Here is a 16,425-nt window from a genome sequence, read left to right as displayed (position 1 = left end):
TCATCAGTGATATTGGCCTGTACTTTTCTTTCTTTGTGACATCTTTGTCTGGTTTTGGTATCAGGGTGATGGTGGCCTCGTAGAATGAGTTTGGGAGTGTTCCTCCCTCTGCTATATTGTGGAAGAGTTTGAGAAGGATAGGTATTAGCTCTTCTCTAAGTATTTGATAGAATTTGCTTGTGAAACCATCTGACCCTGGGCTTTTGTTTTTAGGAAGATTTTTAATCACAGTCTCAATTTCAATTCTCATGATTGGTCTGTTTATATTTTCTATTTCTTCCTGGTTCAGCCTTGGAAGGTTGTGCTTCTCTAAGAATTTGTTCATTTCTTTCAGGTTGTCCATTTTTTTGGCATATAGTTGCTTGTAGTAATCTCTCATGATCCTTTGTATTCCTGAAGTGTCAGTTGTTACTTTTCCTTTTTCATTTCTAATTCTATTGATTTGAGTCTTCTCCCTTTTTTTCTTGATGAGTCTGGCTAATGGTTTATCAATTTTGTTTATCTTCTCAAAGAACCAACTTTAAGATTTATTGATCTTTGCTATTGTTTCCTTCATTTCTTTTTCATTTATTTCTGATCTGATATTTATGATTTCTTTCTCTCTGCTAACTTTGTGAGGGGTTTTTGTTGTTGTTCTTCTTCTATCTCTAATTGCTTTAGGTGTAAGGTTAGGTTGTTTATTTGAGATGTTTCTTGTTTCTTGAGGTAGGATTGTACTGCTGTAAACTTACATCTTAGAACTGCTTTTGCTGCATCCAGTAGATTTTGGGTCGTCATGTTTTCATTGTCATTTGTTTCTAGGTATTTTTTAATTTCCTCTTGGATTTCTTCAGCGATCTCTTGGTTATTTAGTAGTGTATTGTTTATCCTCCATGTGTTTGTGTTTTTTTACAGATTTTTACCTGTAATTAATATCTAGACTCAGCGTTGTGGTCAGAAAAGTTAGTTGATGCAATTTCAATTACCTTAAATTTACCAAAGCTTGATTTGTGACCCAGGATATGATCTATCATGGAGAGTGTTCCATGAGCACTTGAGAAGAAAGGGTATTCTGTTGTTTTTGGGTGGAATGTCCTATAAATATTAATTAAGTCCACCTTGTTTAATGTATCATTTAAAGCTTGTGTTTCATTATTTATTTTCATTTTGGATGATCTGTCCAAATGGCTGTTAGCATTTGCCTAATGTATTGAGGTGCTCCTCTGTTGAGTGCATAAATATTTACAATTGTTATATCTTCTTCTTGAGGTGCTCTTCTGTTGAGTGCATAAATATTTACAATTGTTATATCTTCTTCTTGGATTGATCCATTGATCATTATGAGTGTCCTTCTTTGTCTCTTGTAATAGTCCTTATTTGAAAGTCTATTTTGTCTGATATGAGAATTGCTAACCAGCTTTCTTTTGACTTCCATTTGCATAGAATATCTTTTTCCATCTCCTCACTTTCGGTCTGTATGTGTCCCTAGGTCTAAAGTGGGTCTCTTGTAGACAGCATATATGTGGGTCTTGTTTTTGTATCCATTCAGCCAGTCTATGTATTTTGGTGGGAGTATTTAATCCATTTACATTTAAGGTAGTTATCAATATGTATGTTCCTATTACCATTTTCTTAATTATTTTGGGTTTGTTTTGTAGGTCTTTTCCTTGTCTTCTGTTTCCTGTCTAGAGAAGTTCCTTTAGCATTTGTTGTAAAGCTGGTTTCATAATGCTGAATTCTCTTAGCTTTTGCTTGTCTGTAAAGGTTTTAATTTCTCTGTCGAATCTGAATGAGATCCTTGCTGGGTAGAGTAATCTTGGTTGTAGGTTTTTCTCTTTCAACACTTTAAATATGTCCTGCCCCTCCCTTCTGGCTTGCAGAGTTTCTGCTGAAAGATCAGCTGGTAACCTTATGGGGATGCCCTTGTATGTTATTTGTTGCTTTTCCCTTGCTGCCTTTAATATTTTTTCTCTGTATTTAATTTTTGATAGTTTGATTAATATGTGTCTTGGCCTGTTTCTCCTTGGATTTATCCTGTATGGGACTCTCTGCCCTTCCTGGATTTGATTGACTATTTCCTTTCCCATATTAGGGAAGTTTTCAACTATAATCTCTTCAAATATTTTCTCAGTTCCTTTTTTTTTTCTCTTCTTCTCTGGGACCCCTATAATTTGAATGTTGGTGTGTTTAATGTTTGCCCAGTGGTCTCTGAGACTGTCCTCAATTCTTTTCATTCTTTTTTCTTTATTCTGCTCTGTGGTAGTTATTTCTACCCTTTTATCTTCCAGGTTACCTATCTGTTCTTCTGCCTCAGTTATTCTGCTATTGATTCCTTCAAGAGAATTTTTAATTTCATTTATTTTGTTGGTCATCATTGTTTGTTTGCTCTTTAGTTCTTCTAGGTCCTTCTTAAATGTTTCTTCTATTTTCTCCATTCTATTTCCAAGATTTTGGATCATCTTTACACTCATTACTCTGAATTCTTTTTCAGGTAGACTGCCTATTTCTTCTTCATTTGTTTGGTCTGGTCATTTTTACCTTGCTCCTTCATCTGATTTTTGTTTCTCTGTCATCTCATTTTGCTTCACTTACTGTGTTTGGGGTCTCCTTTTCACAGGCTGCAGGTTCGTATTTCCTGTTGTTTTTGGTGTCTGCCCCCAGTGGCTAAGGTTGGTTCAGTGGGTTGTGTAGGTTTCCTGGTGGAGGGGACTGGTGCCTGTGTTTTGGTCAGTGAGGCTGAATCTTGTCTTTCTGGTGGGTAAGACCGTGTCTGGTGGTTTTTTTCGGGTGTCTGTGACCTTATTTTGATTTTAGGCAGCCTCTCTGCTAATGGGTGGGGTTGTGTTCCTGTCTTGCGAGTTGTTTGGCATAGGGTGTCCAGCACTGTAGCTTGCTGGTCATTGAGTGGAGCTGGGTCTTAACATTGAGATGGTGTTCTCTGGGAGAACATTTGCCATTTGTTATTACGTGGAGCTGGGAAGTCTCTGGTGGACCAATGTTGTGAACTCCGTTCTCCCACCTCAGAGGCATAGGACCTGACACCTGGATGGAGCACCAAAACCCTGTGAGCCACAATTTTGGGAAGTCTGAGGTCTTCTGCCAGCTTTCAGTAGGTGTTCTCTAGCAGTTGTTCCACATGTAGTTGTTTTTCTGATGTATTTGTGGGGAAGAAAGTGATCTCCACGTCTTACTCCTCTGCTATCTTGAAGGTCTCAGTCCTGTTGACTTTTTTTTTATTCAAAATATAAAATTTATTCAAAAGCAATAAAATAACAGTTTCTATGAAGTGTGAACTGTATATAATAAGTAAACACATCACAGTACCAAACCTGTTGACTTTTTAATGATGGCCATTCTGACTGGTGTGAGGTGATACCTCACGGTAGTTTTGATTTGCATTTCTCTAATAATTAGCCATATTGAGCATCTTTTCACATGTCTGTTGGCCATTTTTTACATAACTTATGTTAGCAGCCCTAAAGAAAATAGTCTTAGAAGTAGATTTGCTGGGTCAAAGTTTATGTGCATTTTAAATTAGATATATATTTCCAAATCACCATTTAAGGAAGTGTCTCAAATTTGCATTCCCACTGAAAGAATATCAGGGTGCCTCTTAATCCACAACCCCATCAGTATTATCTGCCTTTTTAAGCTTTGCCAGTCTGATGGGTGTTTTTATTTGTATATACTTAATTAGTAACAAAGATAATGTCTTTATATATTTTTTGGCTATTTGAAGTTTTTAGTGATCCATACCTTTTTCACACTATTCTGTTGGATATTTTTGTGCATTGAAAGTTATTTGTGGATTCAGGTCACTAACTTTGCCTGTCATATGTGTTTCAATATATTTTCCTTGATTGAGATATGACTTTTATTATTTGTTTATATTATTTTTTGTTCCTTTCTGAATATGTTAGAAGTAGGAACTTCTATTGACTTTTTATTTTTTCCTCAGTTCCAGTGTCTCGCCCTATCCTCACCCTCAGGGCCCCCAGGGCCCAGGCTGTGGTGGGGGATGTGGTGGAGCTTCACTGTGAGGCCCAGAGAGGCTCTCCCCCGATCTTGTACCAGTTTTATCACAAGAATGTCACCCTAGAGAGCAGCATGTCCCACTCTGGACAAGGAGTGTCCCTCAACCTCTCACTGACTGCAAATCATTCTGGAACCTACTCCTGTGAGGCCGACAATGGCCTGGGTCCCCAGTGCAGTGAGGCAGTGACACTTTCCATCACAGGTAAGTTTCCTATTCTCAGGCCACAGATGTGGCCAAAAGATTTCCTCCTAGGATACTCTGATAATCCTTGTAATGCCTGACCAGGACAGTGTTTCTCAGGGACAGGTACACAAAACTAGGTGTTCTCCAAACTGTTATTTTCATTAAGTGTTTCTGAAGGCTTGTCATTTGGGTGGGAAAGGAGGCTAAAGAAGACCACCGAATTTAATACTCTTCAGCTAGCATCATCCATCCTGACCCTCAACCCTTGCATCAGCCACAGACATGAGCTTCCCCACCAAGAGAAGTTCCATCCCCTGTGCCACACTTGCACCTCATTAGCCTCAGGAGTCCTGGTCCCCTCAGTTCATCCTCTCTCCCAGGCATCAGCTTCAGGGATCAGGGCAGTTCAAGACCACAAGCCTCTCCATCTGGCTCATGCCTGGGGTCTCCCCCTCAGGGCTGACAGGGAGCAGAAGTGGCCCTGTTGTCACCAGTGTCACCGGGGGGCTGCTCAGCATGATGGGTCTCGCTGCCATAGCACTGTTGTTCTACTGCTGGCTCCCGAGAAAAGCAGGTGAGTAACTCTCTGGTTAACCTTTGCTTGAGTCCCTGTCCTTCCCACCTCCATTCCCTCGGGCCCATGCTGCCTTTGGAACCAACCCCAAGCTCTCAAAACCTCCTTTCTGCACAATTCCACAGCTCCTACCTTCCTCTCTAGATCCTCCAGATTTGTCTTCATCAAATGCAAAGTTTCCAGTACAGCCCTATTGGGTGTAAGATGTCTTCACAAGATGTAGTTTATCTGACATGACAAATTACAGTGTCTTTCCCTCTCTACCTTTACAAGACCCCCAAGGAACGGAAGAGGAGAAGAAAAACTCTGAGAAATAGGAGTGAGAACAGAAACCAAATGTAATTTGATAACGTACTGATTTTGTAAATGTATCGTACTTTCGTAGCCGATCAAGTCTATTTTCCCACATTCAGCTATTGACCATTGTTCTTTACAAACTCGAAGTTAAAAGATTATGGATTGGGGCTTCCCTGGTGGCGCAGTGATTGAGAGTCCGCCTGCCGATGCAGGGGACACGGGTTCGTGCCCCGGTCCGGGAGGATCCCACATGCCGCGGAGCGGCTGGGCCCGTGAGCCACGACCGCTGGGCCTGCGCGTCTGGAGCCTGTGCTCCGCAATGGGAGAGGCCACAGCAGTGAGAGGCTCACGTACCACAAAAAAAAAAAAAAAAAAAAAAAAAAAGATTATGGATTGTGAGCTACCCTTTTGTATTATAACTATACCCCTCTGGAATCCAGGATCAGTAGTTTTTGCCCAATCTGCCACCTCCCTTGGACATAGCAAAGGAGGGTTCACATCTTAGAGACAGTGACTCCTGGAAGGTTCTAGGTGAGCCTCCTATGAGCTGTGCTCCTTGTGAAGTCTTCCTTCTCCTGGACTCAATGTCTCTCTGCTTTCCTTTGCAGGAAGAAAACCTACATTTGATTCCTCCAGGTAAGACCTGCCTATATTGCTGTATGGTTAATGAAATACCCACCAAGTATGAAAATGGAATTAAATCTGGTTACTGCTGAGAGCACGGTCACTGCTTCATGTCACTGAGATGGGTTGTGCCAATTTCATGTTGCCACCTCCCTTGGGATATCTCAATTCCCAGGACCTTCTCACCCATCAGCTTAGCTAAATAGGCCTTTTTCTTGCAGCAAGTGTTAATTGCTTTTTATTTATTAACTTACATCCTTGGTCCAATGTTGCCTTGGTTGTTTGAGTGTTTGAGTGACACTATGACCACTGAATCCATCCGTTTCCTAAGATGGTCTTAGCTTAATCAGCCTGGAAAGCTCTGCTCATGGTCAACCCAACCTAACCAACATCGTTGTGATGACAGCCAAGAAGATGGAGTCATGCAACTTGGCCACCCCGAGAGACCTCTCTGCTAACAGGAGGTGGTGCCTGTGAAGAAAGGGCTGCCATCTTGGATTCCAAAGGCTGACTTTAGGAGTCACACCACAGCTCACAAACTATCCCTGGTCAAGCTTATGGTAGCAGCATCCAAACCATCCTGAGTTCCTCTGAGCCTTTTTGTTTGTTTGTTTTTTTGGCCATGCTGCACAGTTGCAGGATCTTAGTTCCCCCACCAGGGATTGAACCCGAGCCCTTCTTAGTGAAAGCACCAAGTCCTAACCTCTGAACCACCAGGGAATTCCCACTTGAGCCTTTCTAATTATGGATTTCACTCAGATACTGATCTCTCTGGGAGTGTAGACCTTGGAGCCAGGTTTGAATCTTGGCTCTTTCCCTTTCTAGTTACATAGTCTTGAGCAAGTCATTTTACTTCTCAGAACCTCCATTTTTTCCATCTAAAAAATAGAGATAATAATAGAATCAACTTAATATTGTTATAGGCACTAGCACAGTGACATACAGGTGATCATAAAGTCTGGATTAATATTATGATTTATAATATAATAGTCCATAACAATAGACCATTTTTTATATGCTCATCTATGTTTCCAGGTTTGGCAACTATCCTGTGGTAAAGACTCACTAACAGGGAATGATCCTTATAGCTACTTCGTCAGGATTTCTGGGAAACAACAATGCTTCTATCTTACAGGAACCCGTCAGCTTCAGACCCGCAAGAGCCCACCTACCACAATGTACCAAGCTGGATAGAACTGCAACCAGTGTACAGCAATGGTGAGGACAGAGGACCCTCCATTTGGGCAGGGACCCCAGGGTTGGTCCAGGAAGTGGTGGGACAAGAAATGAGGAAGGGACAGTACAGAGGCCTGGAGGGCTCTGCCACCTCCAGAGAACAAACTCTATCTGGGGGAGGAGGAAGTAGCAAGACAAGGGGCAAGAACCTTAGAGTCCTCTCAAACTTCAACTTCTCTCCAAGTAAATCCTAACAGAGGAGACGTGGTGTACTCGGACGTCCGGACCGTGAAGGTGGAGAACAAACAGGCAGGTAAGACCCAAGGACCCTTGATTTTGGTGGTCTATTGCTATGTGTGGCTCAGTCTCCACCCCTTCAGTGGGTCTGGGCCAACCAGACACAGAACTGCCCCTCAGGCTGGGTCACTGGGCTTCTTACTTTGTGCTCACCTACTCTGCTGCGATTAACCCAAGCTCACTGTGCAGAGCTGCTTTCTCCATTCTCCATGGATGGCCTCAGCATCACTTGAGTAACAAAGTCATCACCCTGGGCAGTCAGCCCCTCAGAGCTTCAGTGTCCCATCTGTGGAATGAGACAGGACTGTCTATCATTCCCTACCTACCTGTACCTGTTTTCTACTGCTGCTGTGGTAAATGACATGAGGGCTTAAACAACACAAGTTTATTATCTTACTGTGCTGTAGGTCAGAAATCTAACACAGGTCGTGCTGGGCTAAAATCAGTGTCTGCAGAGGTCCTTTCTGGAAGCTCCAGGGGAGAATGCATTCCCTTGCCTTTTCCAGCTTCTAAAGGACACTCTTTTCCTTTCTGGGGCTCATGGTCCCATCCCTCCATCTTCAAAACCAGCAAGTGGCACCTCTCTAACCATTTCTTCCATAGTCAGTGCTCCCTTTGACCACAACTAGAAAAAGTTCTCAGATTTTAAAGTTCTCCTTAAAATTCCACCTGGATAATCTAAAATAATCTCACCATTTGAAGGTCCTTAATCTTAATCACATCTGCAAAATCCCTTTCTCCATCTTAGGTCACATATTCACAGGTTCCAGGTATCAGGACATAGACATTTTTGTGGGAGACATTATTCTGCTTATCACACTCTCTCATAGGGTTATTGTGAGGATCAAACGAGGAAGTAGATGTGGAGATGCTATTACAGCAGCAGAGTTTAAGCAGCTTTTATAATGAGTATATGCAGGTTGTCTGTCTGTGTCAGTAGTCCTCACTCATGGTAGATGGTCAGCCATGAAGAATCTCAGCCTGGTTTTGTCCTGCTCAGAGCAGGAAAGGGAAAGTCTTTGGGGCTATTCTAACTTTGTTCTGTAAAAAGTGCGATGTGATTTTTAGCCATTCTGCTTCCTTCTCTGGTTTTTTGATTCTTCTTGTATAAAATTTAAAGAACTCTATTTTGTTCCATTCTTGGTTCAGTGGCCCACCTCTAAAACATATGAACTCATTCACACTTACAATCTCCTTTGATGTGTATTGTTGTTACCCCATTTCACAGATGAGAAAACAGAGGCAGAGAGACCTTAAATGACCAGCCTGAAGTCACAGAGCTAACAAATGACAGAAGAGTCTGTCTCTAGAGTCCAAGCCTTAGGCCAAGCTCTGCTTCTCAGGGCAGTTCCAGGGAGCCTTGAGGCTCATTCCAAGCCAAAAAGAGAAAACCTTGCTTGATGAATGCCATATTTCATTACAGCTTTAAGACAATATAATAATAATAACAAATTCTATTATCATTTCAACATGTATTGAGCAGTTCCTATGTGACTGGTACAGTTCTGAGTACTGTAAATAAATACATTAAAAAAAAAATATATATATATATATATATGCCATAAATATGTACACACACATATATTTAAAGTTTGTTTGTTTATAGCCCTCAGAAGTGTACCTGCACATTGGAACTGCTCAGCACATAACAGATGTTAGAAATCAAACACACACACACACATAACCCTATAGGTAGGTATTATTATTCCCAACATACAGATGAGACACCTGAGGCAGGAGATACTGAGTGACTTGCCCAAGGCCACAGAGGTGGCACGGCTGACCTGGGGCTCAGTCTGGGGTGGTCTGGATCAGAAGTCTGCTCTGAACCACTGCACTGCCTCTGCTCCAGGCCAGGCTGCTTCTCCATAATATACACTATGAATCTATGATCAAAGCATGAACAAGATAAAAAGTAGATTTCTTTCTTTTGAGAGTCCCTGGGGAGCTCAGCATGAGGAACAAAGAGTGGAGTGATGCTGAGGAGAGAGTTGGTCGAAGCTGTGAGGTTGAATTTCTTAGGAAAGGTTCAGTGCAGCCACATGGAGATGGCTGTGACTGGGCTGATGGCACAGATGCAAGGAGAGAGTTCTGAGTTCACAGATGAATGCTTCCTTTCTTTCCACAGCAGCCTCTGACCCAGAGCTTCTCAAGAACACGGTGAGTCCCGTGACCTGTGTACTCTCCCACCTAGGGCCTGCTGGCCTCTGGCCCTCACCTATGTGCTCCTTCCCCCAGGATTCCTGCGTCATCTACTCCCAGGTGAAGGGGGCTTACACCGCAGCCCCTAAGCCCCAGCTCTTGGCTGCATCCACTCCTCACAGATGAGTCCACGCAGCTCCCGACTGCTGTCTCAGTCTCTGCACCCAAAGCCACCCTTGGGGGAGAAGGGACATCAAAGCGGGAAGATTTAAACCTTGGGTCCTAGACCCAAGGCCACACCCAGCAACCTGTGCATCAAGTGCCCACACCCTAGTGTGAACAGAACACAGGGCCCCGCAGGATTCCCACCTATTTCCAAAGTGACAGCCTTGGCCCAGTGGTCTTTTTCTTAATGCCATGTGCTCCCAACCCAGGGCCCATGATGTTGCCTGGCTTCCTTAATGAACTTCAGCTTTGGTCACTATTCCAAGTCCTACTCCCATACACATCCCCACCATTCCTCCATGAGGACTGCCCCTAAAATCTGCCACGGATAACCTGCTTTCAGTGGTGCTTTTCTCAGTTGCAGTCAGTCTGGTAAGGCTACAGTGGGCTCTGCCAAATGGGACAGCACACACCCGTGGAGACATGGACACTGGGCTCGTCATGGACCTCCCCATGATGGGACTGCATTCCACACTCCCCCTGTCTGAAACTCTAAGCTCAGAATCTGACACCAGGATAACTCCTCTCCTGCCCATGTGCCAATATCTACCTGCCCAAGTAAGTGGATTTCACACCCTAGGTCCTAGATCCTTCCCACCCTGCCAGAAGTAACCCAGGACAGTCAAGGCCAGGAGGACCAGAGATGCAGATAGAATACATATTGAAATATAGGAGGTGCTCTATTACTATTTGATTGATTGAATGAATGAATAAATGAGGAAGATATTATGGGTCATTATGGTGTATTCCTACCCTCAAACTGGCATCTGATCCAGTGTGCTCCCTAGTAAATCCAAGAAGTACTCTTTTCTCTTCCCTGAGTAGGAAATAAACTAAGAGAAGGAGCTTGAGTGAGGAAAGCTATGTTCAGAAAGCAGGAAGCCTTCTCAAACTTTAAAGTGCTTATGTAAGGAGGGTGGGAGGGAGACACAAGAGGGAGGGGATATGAGGATATATGTATACATGTAGCTGATTCACTTTGTTATACGGCGGAAACGAACACAATATTGTAAAGCAATTATACTCCAATGAAGATGTTAAAAAAATAATAAAATAAAGTGCTTATGGGTCACCTGGAGATCTTGTTAAAAGGCAGACTCTTATTCATTGAGTCTGGGTGGAGGCTAAGATCCTGCATCTATAATAAGCTCCCACGTGATGCTGATGCTACTGATCCTAGGAGCATACTGAGTACCCAGGCCCATGAAGAAGTAGCGTGGGCTCTGGCTGCCCACTGCCCAACTCCATGGGGGCCACTCACGTAGATCACACACTCCCTGCACCATCCTTCCACTAGAACACCATCAGATCCTGCTGCTAAGAGAACTTCTCAGCAACATGCTGGGTTTCATCAGCCTCCCTAGGTCAGTAAAAAGCAGCTGCCATCATCTTCGTTTCCCCACCTCAGGCCTCGCACTTTCCCATAGAGGAAATGAATATACTGTGAATAAATATACCTCTTAGCCTTCTCCATTCAAAGTTGATCTATCTCGCCTCTGAGCCATGGGATGTTTTGATCCATTTTTATGATGTCCATCACACCTCATCTTGATCTCCACCCTCCGGTGGATTGTACAGGGGGAATCTTTTCCAAGCCACATTGCCTGGATTAATAAAATCCTTGACGGGGCATTCAGGGCCCTTCTCCACATAGTACCACCTACTTCCTTCTCCAGCTTTTTCCGTGGTCATTGTCCTCCACACCCTACACTCAATCACCAGGTGATCTTCCCCATTTTCTAACGTAGCCACTCTGCACTTCCTCCTCTTAGCCTTTTCCATCATTTGCATATGCTAGAATCCTGCTTATTCATTGAGCCCCAAGTCAAATGTCAGCCCCTACCGGAAGTGATCTGTCTTTGGACTCCCATAGCACTTGTATACCGTGAGACATGGAATCACTAATGGCTGATGTTTGGAGGGAACTTAGAGTTTATCTAAGCCACTTCTTTAATTTTGTGGTTGTAAATTGAGAACGAAAGAGGAAGAGCAACTAGCTGAAAATTAAATAACGAGCTAGTGGCAAAGCACATACTAAATTAAACCCAGGACTCCTGGTACCCAGGACAGTGCTCTTTCCTTTACACGGCTCCTCTGCTACAGAGACGTGTGCATTTTTGTGTTTCTCCAACAAGACTGAGAGTTCCTTAAAAGCAAAGCCCAAGCAGCCAGCATGGTACCTGGCATTCAATTGGTGCTCAATGAACTGTTGTCGAATTGGATGTCCATTAACTCCCCCTGATGAATAAACATCACCTCTACAAATTTGTCTATATCATTACCTGCTCTCTCTTAACCCAAAGAAGTGCAACACATGTCCTTCAATCTTAGAGTTTTTAATAATCCCAATAAAATCATTGCTACAAGGTCCACCTGTCAGTTTGAGATGAATGCTGTGTATTGTTCAAAACAAGAACAAGATACTTGCATGAACTGCAGGTATCTAAAACACCACATAAAACCCAATCAGTTGTCCCCACAAAACTTGCTCTCCTTACTGTGTTCTCTTTCTTCCTTCCTTCCTTCTCTCCCCTCCCCCTTCTCCTCCTTCTTCCTCTTTTCTCTCTCTCCCTCCCTCCCTCTCTTTTCCTTCTTCTTCTTCTTTTTCTACTTGAAGATAGCACTCTACCCACTCACCCAAGACAGAAGATGCATAGCCGTCTGTGAGTCTCTACATTGAATTGGTCACCCAAGCCAATCCAGTCAACTTTCTTTTCTTTCTTTCTTTCTTTCTTTCTTTCTTTCTTTCTTTCTTTCTTTCTTTCTTTCTTTCAGCTGTACCACACAGCATGCGGGATCCTAGTTCCCCAACCACCAGGGATCAAACACGGGCCCCCTGCAGTGGAAGCTTGTAGTCCTAACCACTGGACCACCAGGGAATTCCCCGTCAGCTTTATTTTTGAGATATCTCTCAAATCACATCCTCCTTTTAGTTCCTACTGCCACTTCCTTAGTACAGGCCCTTATCACCTACCACCAGCACTACATAATAGCCTCGAAACTGGTTTCCCAACTTCTAGATTCTCTCTTTGCATAACCATCCCCAACAGATTTGCCAGTTAGACCTCCCAACAGAGTTGCTAATATGACCTTTCTAAAAACCAGCTCTATTTATTCCTCTGCTTGAAATCCTTCAATTATCCAGATTTCAGGCTCTATCAGTGGACACAAGGGTCTTCAGGATTTAGTTCCAACTTACATTTTCAGCTCCACCTCCCAATATCCCCTTTAACAGACAAGAACACACACCATGTGCTCCTGTCACACGAACTTCTTTTCATTTCCTATACACACCACCTTCTTTCAAGCAGCCATGGCTTTCTTCCTAGTAACTTTCCCCTTTTTGTTTGGTCAAACTCACTCATCCTGCAACACTTAGTTCAAATGTCAATACTCAGTGAGGCCTCATTTCTCTCTACAGGTTTCTATAACCTTTGGCATCTATGTTTCTTGTAGTCCTTACAAAAGTGTGTGTGTGTGTGTGTGTGTGTGTGTGTGTGTGTGTGTGTGTGCACGTGTGAGTGCATGCACCCACGTGCTTCTCTCCCTGGACTACTTAAAGCCTCTCTAGGGTTGAGTGTTATGGTTAGTTCTATTTTATAACCCTCCCCTCATCCTCGCATCATGCCCCACACACAACACAGCGCCTGGTGAATCACAGATGCTCAATTCATAGTGAATAAATGAATGTGCAACAGTGTTGAATGGACTTTTCCTGTTTCCCTCAGAAAAACGCTTAAGCCCCAAAGCTGAGCTCAACAGTCGATAGTAACTCACATGTTCTGAAGAGGAGCTTCTGGACACATCCCACAGGATTGACTCAGAAGTGGCCACATGACCCTTGGGTATTTCCCTGGTTCCTCACACCTCCTCTATCAGCTGAGATCAGAGTTCATTGAAAGAGGTGATGGAGGAGATCGGTGGTCTGGTGAGGGGCACTGGGTGTTTTACTTTCCCTCCCAACTCCAGCCAGGGGAAGGCAGGACTCCTAGATAATGGCTTAAAGAAGGGAAGACAGCCCCTCATCTCACCACTCAAGGGGAACTGTTGAGCCTCAGGTAGAGAGCAGAGCCCGGTGAGAGAGCTTTTAAGAAATCTTAACACAAGTGCCCTGGGGTTTGGGGGTGTTAGAGAGCACACTATTCCCCACTCCTCTCATGGGAAGGGAGTTCCATTAACACCACACTCCTGGCCTCTAGTGGTCTAGCCCCTCTGTCTTCTTTTCTCATAGCCAAGAGCAGCCCACAGGACCATGTGTTCCCCTCTGTCCTAAGTTTTAAAAGACCTGCCTCTACAGAGGGATACTTACAGTTTCATAACCCCAACCTCAAGGTTTAGCATAGGAGGCTTCAAACCCTGAGAAACAAAAGTAGAGAATTCACAGGAGCAAAATGCATAGCAAGAGATGGAGGCTTCTGCTCGAAGCAGGGCAGGCGGCTCTATGCTTTGGTGGTGCTTACCAGGCAGAGATCATATGGGTTTTTTACTGTGTTTTTTTATGACAGTGTATTGGAGTTGACTTTGGCTGCTGAACTTGAGACAGAAGCTTTAAGTCTTAGGCTGTGGTGTTTTGTGGCAGGGCACTAGAACTTAGACGAGATTTTGACCGAAGGCTGTAGGGCTGGGGATACACGCACTGACCATTAAGCAATGGGGAGCAAGTGCACTGGGCTCTTCTGGGTGCAGTGGCCCTGGACACCACCTACACTATTCCCATGGCTGTGTATTCAGGAAGTTGCTTCTGCCAGTCAAGGGTTCCAGTTCCTTATGGCACTTGGGGGCATGACTTGACAACACCTCCCTCATACACATTCCATGAAACTTCCACCTCCACTCCGGGGCTCCCCTATTGGGCTGAAGTGCAAATGTGCAGGGAAGTTAACTTTGGGATATTGAAGGCAATGGATAAATGTTGCTCCTTTTGTCCTCTCCACAGCCCCCTCCCTAAATGCACCATTCAGAGATGTAAAAGCTTTATTTATATGACCTCTCCGAGGACTCCTTGAGTGACCAGGCAATCAACCTATTGCAAAACTGTGGCCAAGTTGGGTCTACACATTCTTAAATGTGTTCTTCTTTCCCAGCCTCCCTCCTATTCCCTCTCCCTTCTACTTCCCTGGGATTATACTCACCCACAGTATGTTAGCACATGAGCTTCTACTTCAGGCTATCTTCTAGGTGAGAGTCAAGGGCCCCAGCAAAGCCAGCAACTTTGAAAAAGGGACCACTGTCCTTCAACAGATTGGCTTTCTTGAACAGCTGTGGCTGTGACCAAGCTTCAGCCATAAAACAGAACCTTTTCATTCAAGGCCTTTGATATATTGGGAGCCAGGGCAATATTTTCTGCTTTCAATGCAAGGCAGCTGACTTCCATGTGTGTCACAGAGCTTTTCAAGCTGTTAGGTGTTAGGGCCTTGCCAAGGTAGGAAGGGCTGGGTCTGCTGACCCAACCTCAGCTGAACCTTTTAACAAGGACGCCAGAGATATGAGCCTGAGCTGTAGCCCCGTGCTGCCTCATAGAGCAAGAGGAGAGACATTTGCCTCCACTACAGAACTGCAACTAACATAAAGACAAGGGGAACATATTCCCTAGGAGGGGGGTTTTTAGGCCTAACTGCAAATCCACAGATGACAACAGTGAGAGCAGCTCAGGACTAAAGGAAAAGATCTGCTCACCGTCTGTGATGGAGGCCACATTACCCAACAAAGCTCATACCCAATGCCGCTCTGAGAAGGTGGTGGTAGCACCAGGCTCAAAAAAAAAAAAAGGAAATTTTAAAATTCTTCAGTGGAAAAGAAAGGTACCACTTAGGTGAATTCTACCCCTTTCCCAGTATGGTGAATTCATAGTAGCAAAACAAAACTTAAGATTTCTTCCACTTTAGTTAAAATTACAGACTCTAGACTTTATAACAATTTCATTATGGTAAAAAGATCTTTTCCATTTACCCTCTGTGATTCAGACACCAGTTTCTTTGGCAATGCTAAATGCTGGTCTCCGGGGACATAATTTTGTTAGGATAAATGTTTTAGGACCTTGAGATTGGCTTCTTTTCTAAAGGCAGTAAGTCTAGGGCCCGTGCTATGATACTCTGACATGTCCTATTAACTCTCTGGATTATTTTAAATAGTGTCTTAGTCTGCTCAGGCTGCTATAACAAAAATACCATAGACAGAGTGGCTTAAAAACAACAGAAATTTACTTCTTACAGTTCTGGAAGCTGGGACATCCACAATCAAGGTGCCAGCAAATTTAGTGTCAGGTGAGGGCCTGCTTCCTGGTTCTTAGACATGTCCCCACATGGCAGAAGAGGCAAAGGAGCTCCCTGGGGTCTCTTTTATAAGGGCAAAATCCCCTATGAGGGATTGTGTGTTGGATTTGACATAGATGAAGATGCATTGGAAATATTTAATAGGAGTGTAGAAGAGTTTGTGTTAACAAATGTTGACATGGTTCAGTGTGATGTGTGCTCATTATCTAACAGAATGTCTAAGTCATTTGATACAGTAATTATGAATCCTCCCTTTGGGACCAAAAATAATAAAGGGATAGATATGGCCTTTCTGAAGACTGCTTTGGAAATGGCAAGAACAGCAGTATATTCTTTACACAAATCCTCAACTAGAGAACATATTCAAAAGAAAGCTGCAGAGTGGAAAATCAAGATAGATATTATTGCAGAGCTACGATATGGCCTGCGAGCATCATACAAGTTTCATAAAAGAAAATCAGTGGACATTGAAGTGAACCTAATTCAGTTTTCTTTTCTTTTTAAGCCTCCAAAGACAAAAGCAGCTTAAAATCTAATTAAAATGAATAAAAAGTATGTTTACTAAAAACAAAACAAAACAAAAGCTGCGGCCTCAGCCGTCTTCTGCCCTCATAACCTAA

General features: G+C 43.5%; 1 protein-coding gene across 1 annotated transcript in view; it reads left to right on the top strand.

Moving 5' to 3' along the window:
- The window catches only part of FCRL5 (Fc receptor like 5), a 49,679-nt gene extending 40,032 nt beyond the window's left edge, over window positions 1–9,647 (top strand). Inside the window, 8 exon segments of the mRNA XM_065897254.1 lie at window positions 3,938–4,216; window positions 4,656–4,772; window positions 5,678–5,705; window positions 6,829–6,911; window positions 7,114–7,182; window positions 9,295–9,326; window positions 9,451–9,505; window positions 9,508–9,647. Of these exon segments, the coding sequence (XP_065753326.1) occupies window positions 3,938–4,216; window positions 4,656–4,772; window positions 5,678–5,705; window positions 6,829–6,911; window positions 7,114–7,182; window positions 9,295–9,326; window positions 9,451–9,505; window positions 9,508–9,647 (803 nt within the window).
- The last annotated feature ends 6,778 nt before the right edge of the window (window positions 9,648–16,425 follow it).

Source organism: Phocoena phocoena, chromosome 1 (genome assembly GCF_963924675.1).
Source record: "Phocoena phocoena chromosome 1, mPhoPho1.1, whole genome shotgun sequence".
Classification (NCBI taxonomy): Eukaryota; Metazoa; Chordata; class Mammalia; order Artiodactyla; family Phocoenidae; genus Phocoena; species Phocoena phocoena.
Note: the sequence above shows the minus strand (reverse complement) of the source record. Positions and strands in the feature narration are given on the sequence as shown.